The sequence below is a fragment of the Anomaloglossus baeobatrachus genome, chromosome 4 (genome assembly GCF_048569485.1).
Source record: "Anomaloglossus baeobatrachus isolate aAnoBae1 chromosome 4, aAnoBae1.hap1, whole genome shotgun sequence".
Classification (NCBI taxonomy): Eukaryota; Metazoa; Chordata; class Amphibia; order Anura; family Aromobatidae; genus Anomaloglossus; species Anomaloglossus baeobatrachus.
Window position 1 is genome coordinate 440,907,338 of NC_134356.1, and position 18,600 is coordinate 440,925,937.

Below are 18,600 nucleotides of genomic sequence, written 5' to 3' on the forward strand. Positions count from 1 at the left end.
ATGCTGCATTTAAGTGCCTTTTTTTATTCACATTAAACCTTTTTTCCCACTTATAGCTGAAATAAAGGACAATTCTACAAGAAAAACATTTGCTTTCCATTCTGTATTGTACCCAACGATGAGCAGGTTATGAACTTCCAGCAGAAATAAAGACATCCCACTATGACAACCATTCACATTTCAACAGATAATGAAAGATGGTCTCTAATGGATAGTGGATAATGAGCACATTTCACAAACAGATGATGCATATTGGATAGCATTAATAGAAATGGAGCCATTCCTACCTGTGTAGTGTTCATTCCCCTGAGCTGCACAGGTCAGCAGCTGGGCCATGGAGGAGCCCACGGTCTTGGATGTGCTGCCGAGGTCCTGAGCACACTTCTCCAGCTGAAAATTCACATAGTTAAAGGGACATGAGATTTCTTATAGGCAATTCATTAGTGATAACAATTTACTGACTTACTCTGACTTACTTACAATTTACTGACTCTTCTCTGTAAAAAGCAAATTTAAAATATTGCTTTTTCAATCTGTCACGTTGCCTTCAATAACAATACAAAGACGCTTTCAGATTAACTACCATTCTATATGGTGGCCGTACAGGTTAGGTCTCATTCACATGTCCATGGACAACACATTTTTTCACGGACGTGTGGAAGTTGCATATGGCACTGCGTGTTGTGATTTTGGCACATGTGTGTTCTCTGTGTGATATCTGTGATAGCACATGGAGATCAGGAACTTTTTACCCACTTGTCCTCTGCGCTGCTGTCCGTGGTGCTGATGTCTCCAGCGCTGTGGAGACACTTGCTTCCGGGTCCACGGTGCAGTGAATATGCAATGAGCATAATGAGCGGGTCATGAAGCAAGTGACAGCAGCACTGGAGACAGGCGAGTATAGAAATTAATTTTATTTAAAAGACACATGTTTTCTCCAATACGTGTCACACTGCTGTCACATGAATCAAATCAGTGTGCGGGCCGTGTGACATCAGTGCTGCCGGAGAAAAATGGACTTGTCTCTATGCGGAACACGGACACGCATGTGCTCCATACGGACACACGGTCCTTGTGTAAACACGGATATATAAGCAGACCCATTGATTTTAATGGTTGTGCACATGTCTGTGATTCTGGTACGTATAAAAACGGCGTCATATGTACCAGAATCACTGACGTGTGAAGGGGGCCTTAGAAGAATGGTAACCAAACCGGTCACTTTTGGTAGAATGTTCATGGGGGGGGGGGGGATTGGTGTCCAAACTCTCCCCTAATATTGGGATAAAGAACGGTCAGGGATTCATGGTTTTAGCATGCTCGATCCTACTGTTCTCTGCCATGAGAAGCCACCGCCGCAGCAGCTTACTTTACTTTTTTTTCTTTTAGAAGCTCAGATGAGATGAATAATTTGAACATATACCCTGATGTAACTAAATAAATGCATACTGCACATAAATAAACATAGGGTACTTTGTAAACCCTATTTTTGATCAATAAAGTATAAAGTCATCCCATCGTAACAAGGTGTACTCAAATCAGGACGGCACCGAACACTCTCTAATGTTAAAACCTTACCATGTGTCAAAACACACCTCAATCTGAATAAGGGCAGAGATTTGTTGGGTCCCAACTATAGGCACACAGCCATGGGATGCAATGGTTTTAATACTAGAGTGTGTTAGGTACTGTCCCAATTTCTGTACACCTTGGGAGACCCAGACAATTGGGTGCATAGCTTCTGCCTCCGGAGGCCACACAAAGTATTACACTTTTAAAAAAGTGTAACCCCTCCCCTCTGCCTATACACCCTCCCGTGGACCACGGGCTCCTCAGTTTTGGTGCAAAAGCAGGAAGGAGAAAACTTAAAAATTGGTCTAGGGTAAATTCAATCCGAAGGATGTTCGGAGAACTGAAGACCATGAACCATAAGAACATATCAACATCAACAACATGTGTACACAAAAGAACAACCAGCCCGAAGGGCAAAGGGGTGGGTGCTGGGTCTCCCAATAGGAGCTAGAAGAAAAGGAATTTACGGTAAGTAAACAAAATTCCCTTTTTCTTTGTCGCTCCATTGGGAGAGTCAGACAATTGGGACGTCCAAGAGCAGTCCCTGGGTGGGTAAAAGAATACCTCAATAAAAAGAGCCGAAAACGGCCCCCTCTTACAGGTGGGCAACCACCGCCTGGAGGACTCGCCTACCTAGACTGGAGTCTGCCGAAGCATAGGTATACACTTGATAGTGCTTCGTGAAAGTGTGCAGACTAGACCACGTAGCTGCCTGACACACCTGCTGAGCAGTCGCCTGGTGCCGCAAAGCCCAGGACGCACCTACGGCTCTGGTAGAATGGGCTTTCAACCCTGAAGGAAGTGGAAGCCCAGAAGTACGGTAGGCCTCGAGAATCGGTTCCTTGATCCACCGAGCCAAGGTTGACTTGGAGGCCTGAGAGCCCTTACGCTGGCCAGCGACAAGGACAAAGAGCGCGTCTGAACGGCGCAGGGGCGCCGTGCGAGACACGTAGAACCGGAGTGCTCTCACTAGATCCAAAGAGTGCAAATCCTTTTCACACTGGTGGATTGGATTAGGGCAAAAGGAAGGCAAGGAGATATCCTGATTTAGATGAAAAGGGGATACCACCTTAGGGAGAAATTCCAGGACAGGACGCAGAACCACCTTATCCTGGTGGAAAACCAGGAAGGGGGCTTTGCATGACAGCGCTGCAAGCTCAGACACTCTCCGAAGTGATGTGACTGCCACCAGGAAGGCCACCTTCTGAGAAAGACGGGAGAGAGAGACATCCCGCAGCGGCTCAAAAGGCGGCTTTTGAAGAGCCGTCAGAACCCTGTTAAGATCCCAAGGTTCCAACGGACGTTTGTAAGGTGGGACCATGTGGCAAACCCCCTGCAGGAACGTGCGGACCTGCGGAAGCCTGGCTAGACGCTCTTGAAAAAACACGGAGAGCGCTGACACTTGGCCCTTGAGAGAGCCAAGGGACAAACCCTTGTCCATTCCAGATTGTAGGAATGAAAGAAATGTGGGTAAAGCAAACGGCCATGGAGGAAAACCGTTATCAGAGCACCAGGATAAGAAGATTTGCCAAGACCTGTAATAGCTCTTGGCGGACGTTGGCTTCCTGGCTTGTCTCATGGTGGCAATGACATCCTGAGATAACCCTGAAGACGCTAGGAGCCAGGACTCAATGGCCACACAGTCAGGTTGAGGGCCACAGAATTCAGATGGAAAAACGGCCCTTGTGACAGCAAGTCTGGGCGGTCTGGAAGCGCCCACGGTTGACCCACCGTGAGATGCCACAGATCCGGATACCACGACCGCCTCGGCCAGTCTGGAGCGACGAGAATGGCGCGACGGCAGTTGGACCGGATCTTGCGTAGTACTCTGGGCAGCATCGCCAGAGGGGGAAACACATATGGCAGTCGAAACTGCGACCAATCCTGGACCAGAGCGTCCGCTGCCAGAGCTCTGTGATCCTGAGACCGTGCCATGAAGGCCGGGACCTTGTTGTTGTGTCGTGACGCCATGAGATCGACGTCCGGCGTTCCCCAGCGGCGACAGATCTCTCGAAACACGTCTGGGTGAAGAGACCATTCCCCCGCGTCCATGCCCTGACGACTGAGAAAATCTGCTTCCCAGTTTTCCACGCCCGGGATGTGAACTGCGGAGATGGTGGAGCCTGTGACTTCCACCCACTGCAGAATCCGCCCGACTTCCTGAAAGGCTTGACGACTGCGAGTGCCGCCTTGGTGGTTGATGTAGGCGACGGCAGTGGCGTTGTCCGACTGGATTCGGATCTGCCTGCCCTCCAGCCACCGATGGAAAGCCAATAGGGCTAGATATACTGCCCTTATCTCCAGAATATTGATCTGAAGGGACGATTCTATTGGAGTCCAGGTTCCTTGAGCCCTGTGGTGGAGAAAAACCGCTCCCCAACCTGACAGGCTCGCGTCCGTGGTGACCACGGCCCAGGTTGGGGGGAGGAAGGATTTTCCCCGAGACATAGATGTGGGTAGGAGCCACCACTGAAGTGATGTTTTGGTTGCAAGTGAAAGAGAGATGTTCTTGTCGAGGGAAGCCGAACTCTTGTCCCATTTGCGAAGAATGTCCCATTGGAGTGGCCGTAGATGGAATTGCGCGAACGGCACTGCAACCATCTTCCCCAGGAAGTGCATGAGGCGCCTTAAGGGGTGTGACTGACTCCGAAGAAGTGACTGCACCCCCGCCTGCAGAGAAAGCTGTTTGTCCCGCGGTAGCTTGACTAACGCTGGCTGGGTATGAAACTCCATCCCGAGGTAAGTCAGTGATTGGGTCGGCGTCAACTTGGATTTCGGGAAATTGATGATCCACCCGAACTGCTGGAGAGTCGCCAGAGTGACGGTAAGACTTTGTTGACACGCCAACCGAGAAGGGGCCCTGACTAGGAGATCGTCCAAGTATGGGATCACCGAGTGGCCCTGAGAGTGCAGGTCCGCCACGACGGATGCCATGACTTTGGTGAAAACCCGTGGGGCTGTCGCCAGGCCGAAGGGCAATGCGACGAACTGGAGGTGTTCGTCCCTGATGGCGAAACGCAGGAAACGTTGATGTTCGGGTGCGATCGGCACATGGAGATAAGCATCCTTGATGTCGATCGATGCTAGGAAGTCTCCTTGTGACATTGAGGCAATGACCGAGCGGAGAGATTCCATCCGAAACCGTCTGGTTCTCACATGTCTGTTGAGCAGCTTGAGGTCCAGAACGGGACGGAATGACCCGTCCTTTTTTGGCACCACGAACAAGTTGGAGTAAAATCCGCGACCACGTTCCTGAAGGGGAACGGGAATCACAACTCCTTCTATCTTTAGAGCGTCCACTGCCTGAAAAAGTGCATCGGCCTGTGCGGGGGGTGGGGAGGTTCTGAAAAAACGAGCCGTAGGTCGAGAGCTGAACTCTATCCTGTAACCATGAGACAGAATGTCTCTCACCCATCGGTCTTGAACGTATGGCCACCAGGCGTCGCCAAAGCGGGAGAGCCTGCCACCGACCGAGGATGTGGCTAGATGAGGCCGAGAGTCATGAGGAGGCCGTCTTTGAGGCAGTGCCTCCTGCGGCCTTTTGGGGGCGTGACTTGGACCGCCACGCATAGGAGTTCCTCTGGCCTTTCTCCGGCCGGTTGGACGAAGAGGATTGGGGCTTGGCGGAGGGACGAAAGGACCGCAACCTCGATTGGATTTTTCTCTGCTGAGGTCTCTTAGGTTTGGACTGGGGTAAGGAGGAGTCCTTTCCCGAGGATTCCTTAATAATCTCATCCAACCGTTCGCCAAACAAACCTTCGCCAGAAAAAGGCAAACCAGTTAAGAACCTTTTGGAAGCAGAGTCTGCTTTCCATTCGCGCAGCCACATGGCCCTGCGGACTGCCACGGAGTTAGCGGATGCTACAGCCGTACGGCTAGCGGAGTCCAGGACGGCGTTCATGGCGTAGGACGAAAATGCTGATGCCTGAGAGGTCAAGGAAGACACATGCAGAGCAGAATTCCGCGTGACAGCATTAATCTCAGTCAGACATGCAGAGATTGCTTGGAGAGCCCACACAGCCGCAAAGGCCGGGGCAAAAGACGCGCCCGTGGCCTCATAAATAGACTTCACCAAGAGCTCTATCTGTCTGTCAGTGGCATCCTTCAGGGATGAGCCATCGGCAACAGACACAACGGACCTAGCAGCCAATCTAGAGACTGGAGGATCCACCTTGGGAGAGTGTGCCCAGCCCTTAACGACTTCAGGTGGAAAGGGATAACGCGTGTCAGTGTGCCGTTCAGCAAAGCGCTTGTCCGGGACCGCTCTGGGCTTCTGGACAGCGTCCCTGAAGTTAGAGTGATCAAAAAACGTATTGCGCGTACGTTTGGGGAATCGAAATTGGTGTTTCTCCTGCTGAGAAGCCGACTCCTCTGCAGGAGGAGGTGGTGGTGAGAGATCCAACACCTGGTTGATGGACGAGATAAGATCATTTACTAAGGCGTCCCCCTCAGGGGTATCAAGGTTAAGGGCGAAGTCAGGGTCAGAGCCCTGAGCTCCCACGTCCGCCTCGTCTTCCTGAGAGTCCTCAAACTGGGATCCAGAGCAGCGTGAGGAGGCCGGGGAAGAATCCCAGCGAGGCCGCTTAGCAGGTCTGGGGCTGCGATCTGGGCAGGAGTCCTCCGCCTGGGACCTAGGGGCTATCCTGGGAGCGCGCTGCGGCGCGGACCGAGAAGGGCCTGGAGGAGACAAACTAACAGGGACCGGGGCCTGTGAAGAGCCCAGTCTGGACTGCAATGCCTCAACCAGCTTAGATGACCATTTGTCCATAGACTGTGCAATGGATTGAGAAAGTGACAGAGTTTCTCAGCGAAAGAGGCCAACGCCGGTGACTCTGTCCCTGCAGCCTGCTCAGGGGGAGCAGGGGGATCTACCTGAGCCGAGGGGCCTACAATTGCCCTAGGCTCCGGTTGAGCAAGCGTGGCAGGAGTCGAGCATTGATCACAGTGAGGGTAGGTGGATCCCGCAGGCAACATAGCCCCACAAGAGGTACAGGCCGCGAAAAAAATCTGTGCCTTAGTAGCTTTGCTCCTTGTGGACGACATGCTGTTGTCTCTTAGGAGAGTGACCACTGAGGGTATATGGGAAAAGGGTATACCGCCTTTCCGAACAGATATATATATCTATTATATAGATATATATATATATATATATTAGATATATATATTTTTTTTTTCCCGGCACCTTAGGGGGACCAGCACCGGGTGACCGGTGTGGCTTACCAACCGCTCACGAGCGGAGTGTGTCCTCCAGATTCCCTGTCGTGGATCCCCCGAAGCTGCAGAGCCTTGCTGCTGAATAGCATCCACCGGCAGAATGCTAAAAATGGCCGCCGGAGCTCTCAGGGGGGGAGTGGAGCCGAGGGCGGCGCTAGCAGAGAGCGGGAATCTGGAGTCCCCAAGTGGTCAATGAGGGGGGAGGGAGACATGCAGGATGCTCCAGCCCTCAAGGCCGACGTCATGTCGGTAATCCCGCCCTTACCCCTGACAGGCAGGCTCGGGGGCGGTATTTTTTAGGACTAGGTCGCGGCGAAGCTGGGGGCTAAATTTAAGGCCGCGCCCGACAAGCAGGCACGGTCGGCGCGGAAGTCCGCCGAAAAGACAACGGACGGAACCACCACGGCTTCCGGGGAGAAGGTGCGACCCCTGTACAGTCCCCACATGAGGATACAGAGTACCTTCAAGTTGCAGGGCCCGGTCCCTGGGGATGAAGAAGCTCCGGTCCGGCAGGTTCCACTAGGGGCTGCGGATGGAGCACGGTCCCAGCACATGGATGACCGCATAGGATCCCACTTCTCCCAGAGCCGCATAAGGGATGATGAAGGAGACGGCATGTGGCTCCAGCCTCCGTACCCGCAATGGGTACCTCAACCTTAACAACACCGCCGACTTAGTGGGGTGAGAAGGGAACATACCGGGGACCCCATCGGGGACCTCTTTTCTTCCATCCGACATAACTATGTATGAGAATGCATGAGTGGATGTGTGCCTCCTTCCACACAAAGCATAAAACTGAGGAGCCCGTGGTCCACGGGAGGGTGTATAGGCAGAGGGGAGGGGTTACACTTTTTAAAGTGTAATACTTTGTGTGGCCTCCGGAGGCAGAAGCTATACACCCAATTGTCTGGGTCTCCCAATGGAGCGACAAAGAAATAGTGTTTACCAAGTCCCCTATGTTTATTTATATGCACTATGCTTTTATTTAGTTACAGCAGGGTATATGTTCATATTATTCTTATTTTGGGTTTTCTTTGTTTCATGGCCAGTGTGAACTTGCGCTTATAACATGCATGTGTACCAACTCACGCTCCGGCTCATTTTTTCGTATTTGCTCAGAGGAGATGAGTAGGCATGTGTTTGTAATGTCTCAGCTGTTCGATCAATAACTATCTAACAGGTATAGCAGCATTATTCACACAGTACAACAGCATACTAATACACAGAGGTACAGACATGACGATAAGATCTAGCCTGACCGTGCACTATATATACATATATCGATCCCCTAAGAAACAGCAGCCCCCACTGCAGTGAACCCGGCCTGTCCATGAGTTACTTAATACTCCATTGCTCCTGCAGAAGAGTATATGGCAAGAAATACCTGTAGGGAATTTTCTTAGAATCACTTTTATAGGAAACTCATGTATGAGAAGCAACCATATGTTTCTTAGGTGGGATAATCTCAGCTTGAATATTCCCTGCCGATGATAATGGAGATATCCAGCCACACAACAGTTTTATTTTTTCTGAATTGTATACAGCGAGGCTCCATGCCATGTAACTATAAAGTAACATCAACATTTTGACCTAATTAAATGTTAGAAACAGCAAATGTGAACAGGGACCTAGGTGTAGTATACAGATCCAGCAACGTCCGAGCCAGAAACATTACCCATTACTGTGAATGCCCGGTGCAAATCAATTCTGGGAGAATAGGATTTTTTCCAAGGACTAGCGTTTAGTCGTGTTCTTTGTATTACAGCTATTATGTTCGCATATTGGAAACAAGCTTCTAACATTCTGCTCTGAGGAAACAGGCAAACACCTCCATATTAATTCCAATACAAATACCCAGGGACATACTATGATAGATGGGTCCTTCTGTAATTTAACCTATAGCAAATACACTGTGCAAAATCCTATAATAAAGAACATTAGGCCCATGCCAACTGATAGGAATGTATATACTACATCATGGCTGACACTTCAGACAATGGGATTACCCTACAAAACTGTGTCTTCAGAAGGGTATTATTTACCGTCTCCCCAGGTAGGGGCTTCAGCTGCCCATCTGTAGCTGCCATCTTTGCATCCTGCAATTCATTCTTAAGCGTTTGGACGGAGTTCAGTGCAGAATCTATTTCCATAGGGCCACACGCTTCATGAGCCTAGGTAATGGGATGATAAAAAGTTATCTCATCAGTCATCAATTCTATATACAGGAGCATAAGCTTCCGTTTCTCACCTTCTGCGTAGCAGTGCGCAGCTCTGCCAAGCTCGTGGCCAGGTTCTTGGCGCACTGGCCTAGCTGCATGGCCGCCGCTTGATCGGTCACAGTGGGCACAGCAGCTTTGGCAGAAGCAACCATCTTACTTCCAGGCTGTAGTAAATATTAAGAAATGATTAATTTTGTAAAATATACTAATTATATTGGAATATGGCAATTAATTTTCTTTTACCTTAGCCCTTAACATGTATAGTGCAGTATACTATACAATCAATACAACCCAAAGCGGTCAAATGGGGAAATGACTAAAGCTCAAAGGGGTTTTCCCTTTTAATTTTTGGGGGGCCCATAGGTGAACATAGGGTTATATTAACTGGGATCATATTTATATAGAATGAAGGACACAATATTTGTTTTAGAAATCATTATTGTGATTTAAAGAGGAGACAATCAGATGTAGTATTTGGTTGCAGAAATTTCTGCATCATTTCTGCATATCTTGGAAGGAAAAACACAGAGCAAAACAGTAGTTTCTGATGCATTGTTTTTATTGCTTTCAATGGTGAAAAACACATGCAAAAACTCTAAAAGAACTGGACACGCTGCAGATTATTTTCTGCACCAAATCTGCAAGGAGAAAAAAACGCAACGTGTGCCCTACACTTCAGGATTCTCATTGACTTTGCTGGCATCAGGATTGGCAAAAAAAAAAAAAGCATCAAAACGCACTGGGTGCACACAGCCTTACTCTTCGTAGGTGACTGTGTGGGCCAATGTGCAGCACAATAGTTAGTATACTGTACCATACTGCTCTATTGTTTTGTGCTCTGTGAGCCCTACAGTATTTATTTGCAAAGGATTTTAGTTGAGGCCTAAATGAATCTATAAAAGCGCAGTGTAGGACGCATGCCACATCTGAAAAGACGTCGCAGTGACTCAGAACCCAGAGCGATTACTGACAAATGAATTCAGAGGAAGGCTACGTGCCCTGGGGAGTCCACAATATTACAGCATCAACGCTTACAAAAAGCAATCGCTGATAGCATGACGTACCTCTCATCCGAACACATTTTATAAATCAAGCACATAGCCTGACCAAACCCAAAAGGAGATGGCAATTTTGGAAAATGAACAAACTTGGAAGAAGCTATTTTTCAGTTTGCTGTACTAACATGTATACTGCATTATTATATACAAATAAATACACAACCCGATTGCTTTATAGGGAAACTATTAACCCTAAAGGAGGCTGTTCCTCTTCAATTTTTGGGGGCCAATAGGTCTTCAAACACGTAAAATAAACGCAATGAGGTCCCCCCACCCCATCAGGTCCATTGTTGCTTCTCCTCTTTAATTTCAAGAATTTAAAACTGATTAACATAGAGCCTCTGAACACAGCAGATTTATTGGGACGGACAATGCAAACTGGTTCTCTTAGGGCTGAAAGTGTGAACTAGACCGCAATAAATGGCAAGCCGAAGTTTCATATAAGGCACTGCCATGCTTACAAGGGTTAGGGGATATTCATTTGCACTAAGTGTCAGTTTGACACTCTTATTGATCAGCTGGAGTGATGACATCACCTCTGCTGTGAACACCACCGCTGCAGCCGATCACCAAGCTCAGCAGCTTTTCAGCTGTAGACTGCACCAGCTTCTGAGATCAGTGATTGAAAGCAGCAGCGATGTTCACAGCATAGGTGATGTTATTGCTGCAACCTAACAAAAATGGCTGAAGAGGCAAAAAATGACCTGGGAAGGCAAGGATGGGAGAATATTACTGTATGTTATTTTACAGCTGTGCACACCTCTGGGTAAAAATAGAAACATAAATGCAATTTACACCCAGAATTTATTCTGCAGAATGTGAATCAGATTTTATAAACCCTCATCCACAACGCTGGTACTGTAATACGCAGTTTACAGCTAGGTGCAGACGACTGTATTTGCAGTCCGAGTGTGATCCTACAAAAGATCACACCAGACTTGGACCAATGTTATTCTATGAGACTGTGCACAAGTCTGATTTTTTCCTTGGACGGAGTATGACGAGGAAAAAAGAATTGTGTCAGAGTTGTCTTTGCAAATCAGCTCACACTCGGCCATGCAAGTCAATGGGTCCGTGAAAAAAAAAAAAAAAAATTTAAAAATCGGACCACCCTGACATTTCAGTGCAGTGCAATTTTCAGACTGACAGAATGGACAAAATAGAGAAATTTTGATTCTATCTTTTCTACATCTAAGAAAATTGGATCAGAGTGGGCCCAGAGAGTGGGCCCAGAGGGTGGGCCCAGAGGGTGGGCCCAGAGGGTGGGCCCAGAGGGTGGGCCCAGAGAGTGCGCCCAGAGAGTGCGCCCAGAGAGTGCGCCCAGAGTTCCGATTTTCTTGTATGGAGGGAAAAAAAACCAAAAAGAAAAACGGTCATCTGCATATAGCCTTATACATAGTGAACATCCCGCTAGAATAACTGTGCCACAGAGTAGACGTGTTTCACCTGTAGAAAGTTCTGGCTGGAGACAATTAGAGCTAGCTGAGCACTCAGATCATCAGCCTGAGCTTGGCTGCCTCTTACACCTTGCACAAGCTGGGGAATGTGGTCAGCCACCGCCTGGGAAACAAAGGTAACAAATGTTAATACAAGGCAGGATATACCACTATATTCAATATAGTCAATGCATTAAACATTATACAATGGTTACGTTTTATCAAAACGGCTCTTACGGAAACCTGGGAAACTTGCACAAAGCAACCAATCATATTCCAGCTCATACTTCACCGATTCTTTAAAATGTAACTTGTCACAATGGACTATTATGCAATATTTGCATAAGTTTTCATAAATCTCCCTAATCCTCTTTCACCATCTGTTCTAATACAGTTGGAAGAGAGAAAGAAAAAGGAAATCTTGCATTTGGCATCCAAATCTGGATTCTAGCCCTGTAGATGATTAGTCCAATATTCCATTGTATTCTACATCCTGAAGCTGCACAAATTGTGCACTCCTCTCCCAGCTTCTTTCTTCTAGATATAGTAGCACCTATCCACCTTAGATTGGGAGCCCCAGTGGGGACAGCGTTTCTGATGTATGTAAAGGGTTGTGGAATTAATGGTGCTATATAAGTGAATAAATATTATTCCTCTTATTATGGGCTGCACTATGTATTGCCGATCAGAAGGACTAAAGCCGTGGCTACACCAGGATTTGTGTTGCGCATAAACTATTCTCAGACAAGGAGCAACTAAACATTTCTGCACCTCCTGTAAGCGGCTTGTATAAAATAAAAAAATAACAAAATTATAGCCAAATGGCAGATAAATCACATGCAAGGCGCTCTCATGAACCTTGCATTGATATTATGGCAAGTAAGTCACATGGGACCAGTGACTGAAAATCCAACACATTTGGAAACATTTGTGACCGAGGTACAGTAGGTCACAGTATGACACCATAAGAAATCATTAGATCAACAACACAATCATAATGTGGTGCAGCATGTCACCATAACCTAAAACGTATAGGATGAGCCGCAAGACCACTCACCACCTGCAGATCAGAGTGGCACTATTCTGGGAAGAAATAGCCATGTTTTCTTGAATTCTATGCAATCACTTTAAAAGGGTGGTTCGCCCATATTTTTTATTTTCTATATCGATATTATATTGAGAAACAATGTGTCTCTCAAATACTTTATGTTGGCAATAGTGCCTGTGAGAGGTGCTATTGCAGGCCGCTGTTACCCGCTGCGTGACTCCAGGCCTCCGTGACCTCGGGGATCCGGTGATGTCACGTCAAGTTCCTGAAACCGCGGCCGGACGCAGTGTCTGTGAGTGATGGGCTGTGTGCAGTGTTTCACCGCTCGTCACAGCCCATCAGCTCCCTCCTCCCTCACAGCAGAGCACTGCAAGCAGGAGACACGCTGAGCTATGACAAGCCGTGAAACACCGCCCACAGCTCAGTGAGTCAGGAAGACTGTGGCCGGCCGCGGTGATGTCGTGTGATCCAGAACTTGACGTGATGTCACCGGATCCCCGAGGTCACGGAGTCCGGGGGTCAAGCATATGGGGAACAGCAGTCAGCAATAGCGCCTCTCACAGGCACTATTGCCAACATAAGGTATTTGAGAGAAACATTGTTTCTCAATATAATATCGATCTATAAAAATATGGGTGAATCGCCCCTTTAAGACAAAGTAAGCAATAAGGAGGGCAAAAGAAGAAAAATCAGATGTGATTGGTCGCTTTGAGCAGCAAGTACGGGTTTTCTTTTAGACAGTCTTGATAAATCTGCACAACTGTTTCCTATGTACAGAAGACCATAGCACTTGTCAGCAATGAAGTAACTGTCCTTATACTTTCTACATCTGATACATACAATGAGGCATGACTGCTGCGTTGAAGCGCGCTGGAGAATAAAATGCAGTGCTCTCCCAGTTAGGACTAAGCCACACGGCGAGAAAATCGGTGCGAGTGGAATGCGATAAAACGTTGAATTCTACTCGGACCAATTCTAGCCTGTGTGTCAGCACACATGAGCGATTATTTTCTCAGCCCTAATCGGACCGAGAAAGCAATCGCAGCAAGCTGCGATTGTAAGCCGAGACTCTCACTCTCGCACCCATTCAAGTGAATGGGGCGAGAGAAAAATCGCACTGCACTCGCGGTACACCGGTGTACTGCTAGTGCAGTGCGAGAATGGAAATAGCCGACTACGGAGCAGAGAGGGAGAGAAATCCCTCCCTCCCCTCCTGAGAGCCAGTCCGCCCCCCGCAGCCAGCACGAGCCGAGTCTCATGCGAGCATCGCAGTAGTGCCCCGTGTGGCCCCAGCCTTACCTTGCAGCTCTGGACCAGTTGCTGATGAGCTGCCATGTTCTTGTTGGAGACTGACGCATTCTGAGAAGCCGCAATGGTCTGCGTAGCTGCCGCAGCGGCTTGTTTTGCGGCGGCCTGTAAAAATAAAGCAGAAAATGAGACACCAATGACTACAGCAAAAGAGCAGTGAGGAATGAATGATCTAATGGAGAATCGTATAAAAGTTATAGCAATGGTAAAAGAAGATTCCTCAGTCATCAAAATCTGTGTTCCTAATTTCATTTTCTATAGTGTGGGGCATATTCATTCTGTGGGAGAAGTCTGCCGTTTATGATGAAGCCTTTACAATGGGACTATAAAATGACAATTGCTTTTGGAGACGTTTGCTGGTTAATACTTGTATAAAACCAGAATTAAATGTAATGTTAACAGAAAATGGCCCACTCCCTCTCCCTCTGATACTGGATTTTGTGAATGCTGAAACATTTGGGTGGAGAACGATCACAAATAGGAAGGCACACAAAGGATTGCATGGAAATACATTCTATGAACATTTACTGTCTGAAGAAACATTTTAAAACTTGTTATAACTCATGATGACGCTATAGAGAAAAGCAGTTTCTGAGATGAAAAATTAAAGCAAATGTTCGAATTGTCGAGCTGGAGGGCTCACATGAAAAAGCCAATTTGTACACTAAATACCTTTATTTTATACGTTTACGCTACAGTGCAGTAATGCAGTCCAAGTCTCATATATTCAATGTTTGCATACATTTTGGTGCTTACAAAGTGTTGCTGTTTTTACTTGTTGTGCAGTTAGAGCTGGACAAAATTGTTGGCACAATTGCAAAATTGTGGGTTAACAACTTTGTTTCAAGCATGTGATGCCCATTCAAACTCACCTGTGTCAAATAACAGGTGTGGGCAATATGAAAATCACACCTGAAATCAGAATAACAAGGGAGACGTTGACTCAATCTTGCATGGTGTGTGTGTGTGTGTGTGTGTGTGTGTGTGTGTGAGTGTGTGTCACACCAAGAATGTAGGACAGATAAAAAAGAGAACTGTCTGAAGACTTGAGAACCAAAATTGTTTAAAATTGCTAACAATCTCAAGGTTACAAAAAGACCTCCAGACATCTTTATGTTCCTTTGTCCACACTGCACAACAAATCAAGAAGTTTACAACCCATAGCACTGTAAGTAATCTCTCTGGACATAGACGGCAGAGAAAAACTGATAAAAGGTTGCAACATAGGATAGTTCAGATGGTGGATAAGGAGCCCCAAGCAAGTTCCAGAGAAATTCAAGCTGTCCTGCAGACTCAGGGTGCATAAGTGTCAGCGCGAACTATCCATAGCATTTCATTTTATTCAAATGGCTATGGCAGGAGACCCAGGAGGACCCCACTGCTAACAGAGAGACACGAAAAAGCTAGACTGTAGTTTATCAAAATGTACACGAGTAAGTCAAAATACTTCCAGGAAAGGGTTTTGTGGAGAGATGAGAGCAAGATAGAGTTTTGGTAAATCACATCATTGTACTATTTAATGAAAACAGAATAAGGCCAACAAAGAAAAGAACACAGTACCTACAGGCAAATATGGTGGAGGTTCAAAGATGTTTTGGGGTTGTTTTGCTTCTGGCACTGTGTGTTTGTGTACTAAATCATGGGAGTTCCAGCAGGACAATGACCCCAAACATACTTCACAAAGCACCCAGAAATGGATGGAAACAAAGTGCTGGAGATTTCTGAAGTGGACAACATTCCGTATCTCCTCTTTCCTCCCTTTACTAACCTTCCCAAACCCAATATTACCATTTGTGTGTGTGGTTCTATCATTACTCCACAGCAGCACGCATGCTGTCTCAGGGTTATATTTGACTCCGATCTCTCCTTCGCTCCCCACATTCGTTCACTCGCTGGCACATGTCACCTCCATCTCAAAAACATCTCTAGAAGTCGACCTTTTCTTTCGTTGACTCTGCAAAAACTCTTGTCGCTCTCATTCATTCTCGCCTGGATTATTGTAATTCCTTACTAACTGGCCTCCCTGTTACTAAACTCTCCTCTCTCCAATCCATCCTGAATGCCGCCGCCAGGATCATTTTCCTCTCCAACCGCTTCATCGATGCCTCTGCTCTGCACCAGTCACTGCACTGGTTGCCCATCCGCTACAGAGTCCAATATAAACTTATCACTCTCACGCACAAAGCACTTCACCGTTCAGCACCGCCCTACATCTCCTCCCTCATCTCTGTCTATCACCCCACCCGTGCCCTCCTTTCTCCTAATAACCTAAGACTGACATCCTCAATAATTCGAACTTCCCACTTCCGTCTTCAAGATTTCTCACGAGCTGCGCCTATGCTCTTGAACATACAACCTAGAACAATTTGATTAATTCCCAACATCCACACCTTCAATCGGGCCCTAAAAAACGCATTTTTTTAGACTAGCCCATCACCTCACCGCCTTCATCTACTCTATTCCCATTCTGCCCTTCATAAAATTTACTTCCAATTCCTGTCCCTTGGTTGCATTCCTTTTCATGTACTTTTTTACACTCTGTATCTATCCTTGTATAAATTCTGGCTGGCGACCAGTCCATGCAGCTGGTTTTCTATCCTCTATTAAATCGATGGCTGGACCATATATGACAAGCTTTTCTCCCCTCATTCACCTTTTGTGCCTCCCCCATCTCCTCATAGACTGTAAGCTTACGAGCAGGGCCCTCACTCTTCTTAGTATCTGAATTTTGTTATCCTGTAATGTCTCATTGTCTGTACATGCCCCCTCTGAATTGTAAAGCGATGCAGAATATGATGGCGCTATATAAATAAAGAAGGGAATTTTGTTTACTTAACGTAAATTCCTTTTCTTCTAGCTCCAATTGGGAGACCCAGACAATTGGGTGTATAGCTATGCCTCCGGAGGCCACACAAAGTATTACACTAAAAGTGTAACGCCCCTCCCCTTCTGCCTATACACCCCCCGTGCTCACGGGCTCCTCAGTTTTGGTGCAAAAGCAAGAAGGAGGAAAAAGAAGGGAATTTTGTTTACTTACCGTAAATTCCTTTTCTTCTAGCTCCAATTGGGAGACCCAGACAATTGGGTGTATAGGCTATGCCTCCGGAGGCCGCACAAAGTATTACACTAAAAGTGTAAAGCCCCTCCCCTTCTGCCTATACACCCCCCGTGCTCCCACAGGCTCCTCAGTTTTGGTGCAAAAGCAAGAAGGAGGAAAAAAATTATAAACTGGTTTAAAGTAAATTCAATCCGAATGAATATCGGAGAACTGAAACCATTCAACATGAACAACATGTGTACACAAAAAAACAGGGGCGGGTGCTGGGTCTCCCAATTGGAGCTAGAAGAAAAGGAATTTACGGTAAGTAAACAAAATTCCCTTCTTTGTCGCTCCATTGGGAGACCCAGACAACTGGGACGTCCAAAAGCAGTCCCTGGGTGGGTAAATAATACCTCATAATAGAGCCGTAACGGCTCCGTCCTACAGGTGGGCAACCGCCGCCTGAAGGACTCGCCTACCTAGGCTGGCATCTGCCGAAGCATAGGTATGCACCTGATAGTGTTTCGTGAAAGTGTGCAGGCTCGACCAGGTAGCCGCCTGACACACCTGCTGAGCCGTAGCCTGGTGCCTCAAAGCCCAGGACGCACCCACGGCTCTGGTAGAATGGGCCTTCAGCCCTGAGGGAACCGGAAGCCCAGCAGAACGGTAAGCTTCGAGAATTGGTTCCTTGATCCACCGAGCCAGGGTTGATTTGGAAGCCTGTGACCCTTTACGCTGGCCAGCGACAAGGACAAAGAGTGCATCCGAGCGGCGCAGGGGCGCCGTACGAGAAAGGTAGAGTCTGAGTACTCTCACCAGATCTAACAAGTGCAAATCCTTTTCACATTGGTGAACTGGATGAGGACAAAAAGAGGGTAAGGAGATATCCTGATTGAGATGAAAGGGGGATACCACCTTAGGGAGAAATTCCGGAACCGGACGCAGAACCACCTTGTCCTGGTGAAACACCAGGAAGGGGGCTTTGCATGACAGTGCAGCTAGCTCAGACACTCTCCGAAGTGAAGTGACTGCTACTAGGAAAACCACTTTCTGCGAAAGGCGTGCGAGAGAAATATCCCTCATTGGCTCGAACGGTGGTTTCTGAAGAACCATCAGCACCCTGTTCAGATCCCAGGGTTCCAACGGACGTTTGTAAGGAGGAACGATGTGACAAACCCCCTGCAGGAACGTGCGTACCTGTGGAAGTCTGGCCAGGCGCTTCTGAAAAAACACAGAGAGCGCAGAGACTTGTCCCTTAAGGGAGCCGAGTGACAAACCCTTTTCCAATCCGGACTGAAGAAAGGACAGGAAAGTGGGCAAGGCAAATGGCCAGGGAGAAAAACCCCGAGCAGAGCACCACGATAGGAATATTTTCCACGTCCTGTGGTAAATCTTGGCGGACGTTGGTTTCCTAGCCTGTCTCATAGTGGCAATGACCTCCTAGGATAATCCTGAGACGCTAAGATCCAGGACTCAAATGGCCACACAGTCAGGTTGAGGGCCGCAGAATTCAGATGGAAAAACGGCCCTTGAGACAGCAAGTCTGGTCGGTCTGGTAGTGCCCACGGTTGGCCGACCGTGAGATGCCACAGATCCGGGTACCACGACCTCCTCGGCCAGTCTGGGGCGACGAGGATGGCGCGGCAGCAGTCGGCCCTGATCTTGCGTAACACTCTGGGCAACAGTGCCAGCGGAGGAAACATAT

At 47.6% G+C, this 18,600-nt stretch overlaps 1 protein-coding gene across 2 annotated transcripts in view; it reads right to left on the reverse strand.

Moving 5' to 3' along the window:
- Positions 1–18,600, reverse strand: part of TLN2 (talin 2) — a 406,458-nt gene that overhangs the window by 131,167 nt on the left and 256,691 nt on the right. For both annotated transcript variants that reach the window (XM_075345523.1, XM_075345524.1), the window contains exons 23-27: positions 13,847–13,960; positions 11,510–11,623; positions 9,035–9,169; positions 8,829–8,957; positions 288–390 (exon numbers count right to left, since the gene is read on the reverse strand). In XM_075345523.1, the coding sequence (XP_075201638.1) occupies positions 288–390; positions 8,829–8,957; positions 9,035–9,169; positions 11,510–11,623; positions 13,847–13,960 (595 nt within the window). The remainder of the gene's footprint in view (positions 1–287; positions 391–8,828; positions 8,958–9,034; positions 9,170–11,509; positions 11,624–13,846; positions 13,961–18,600) is intronic.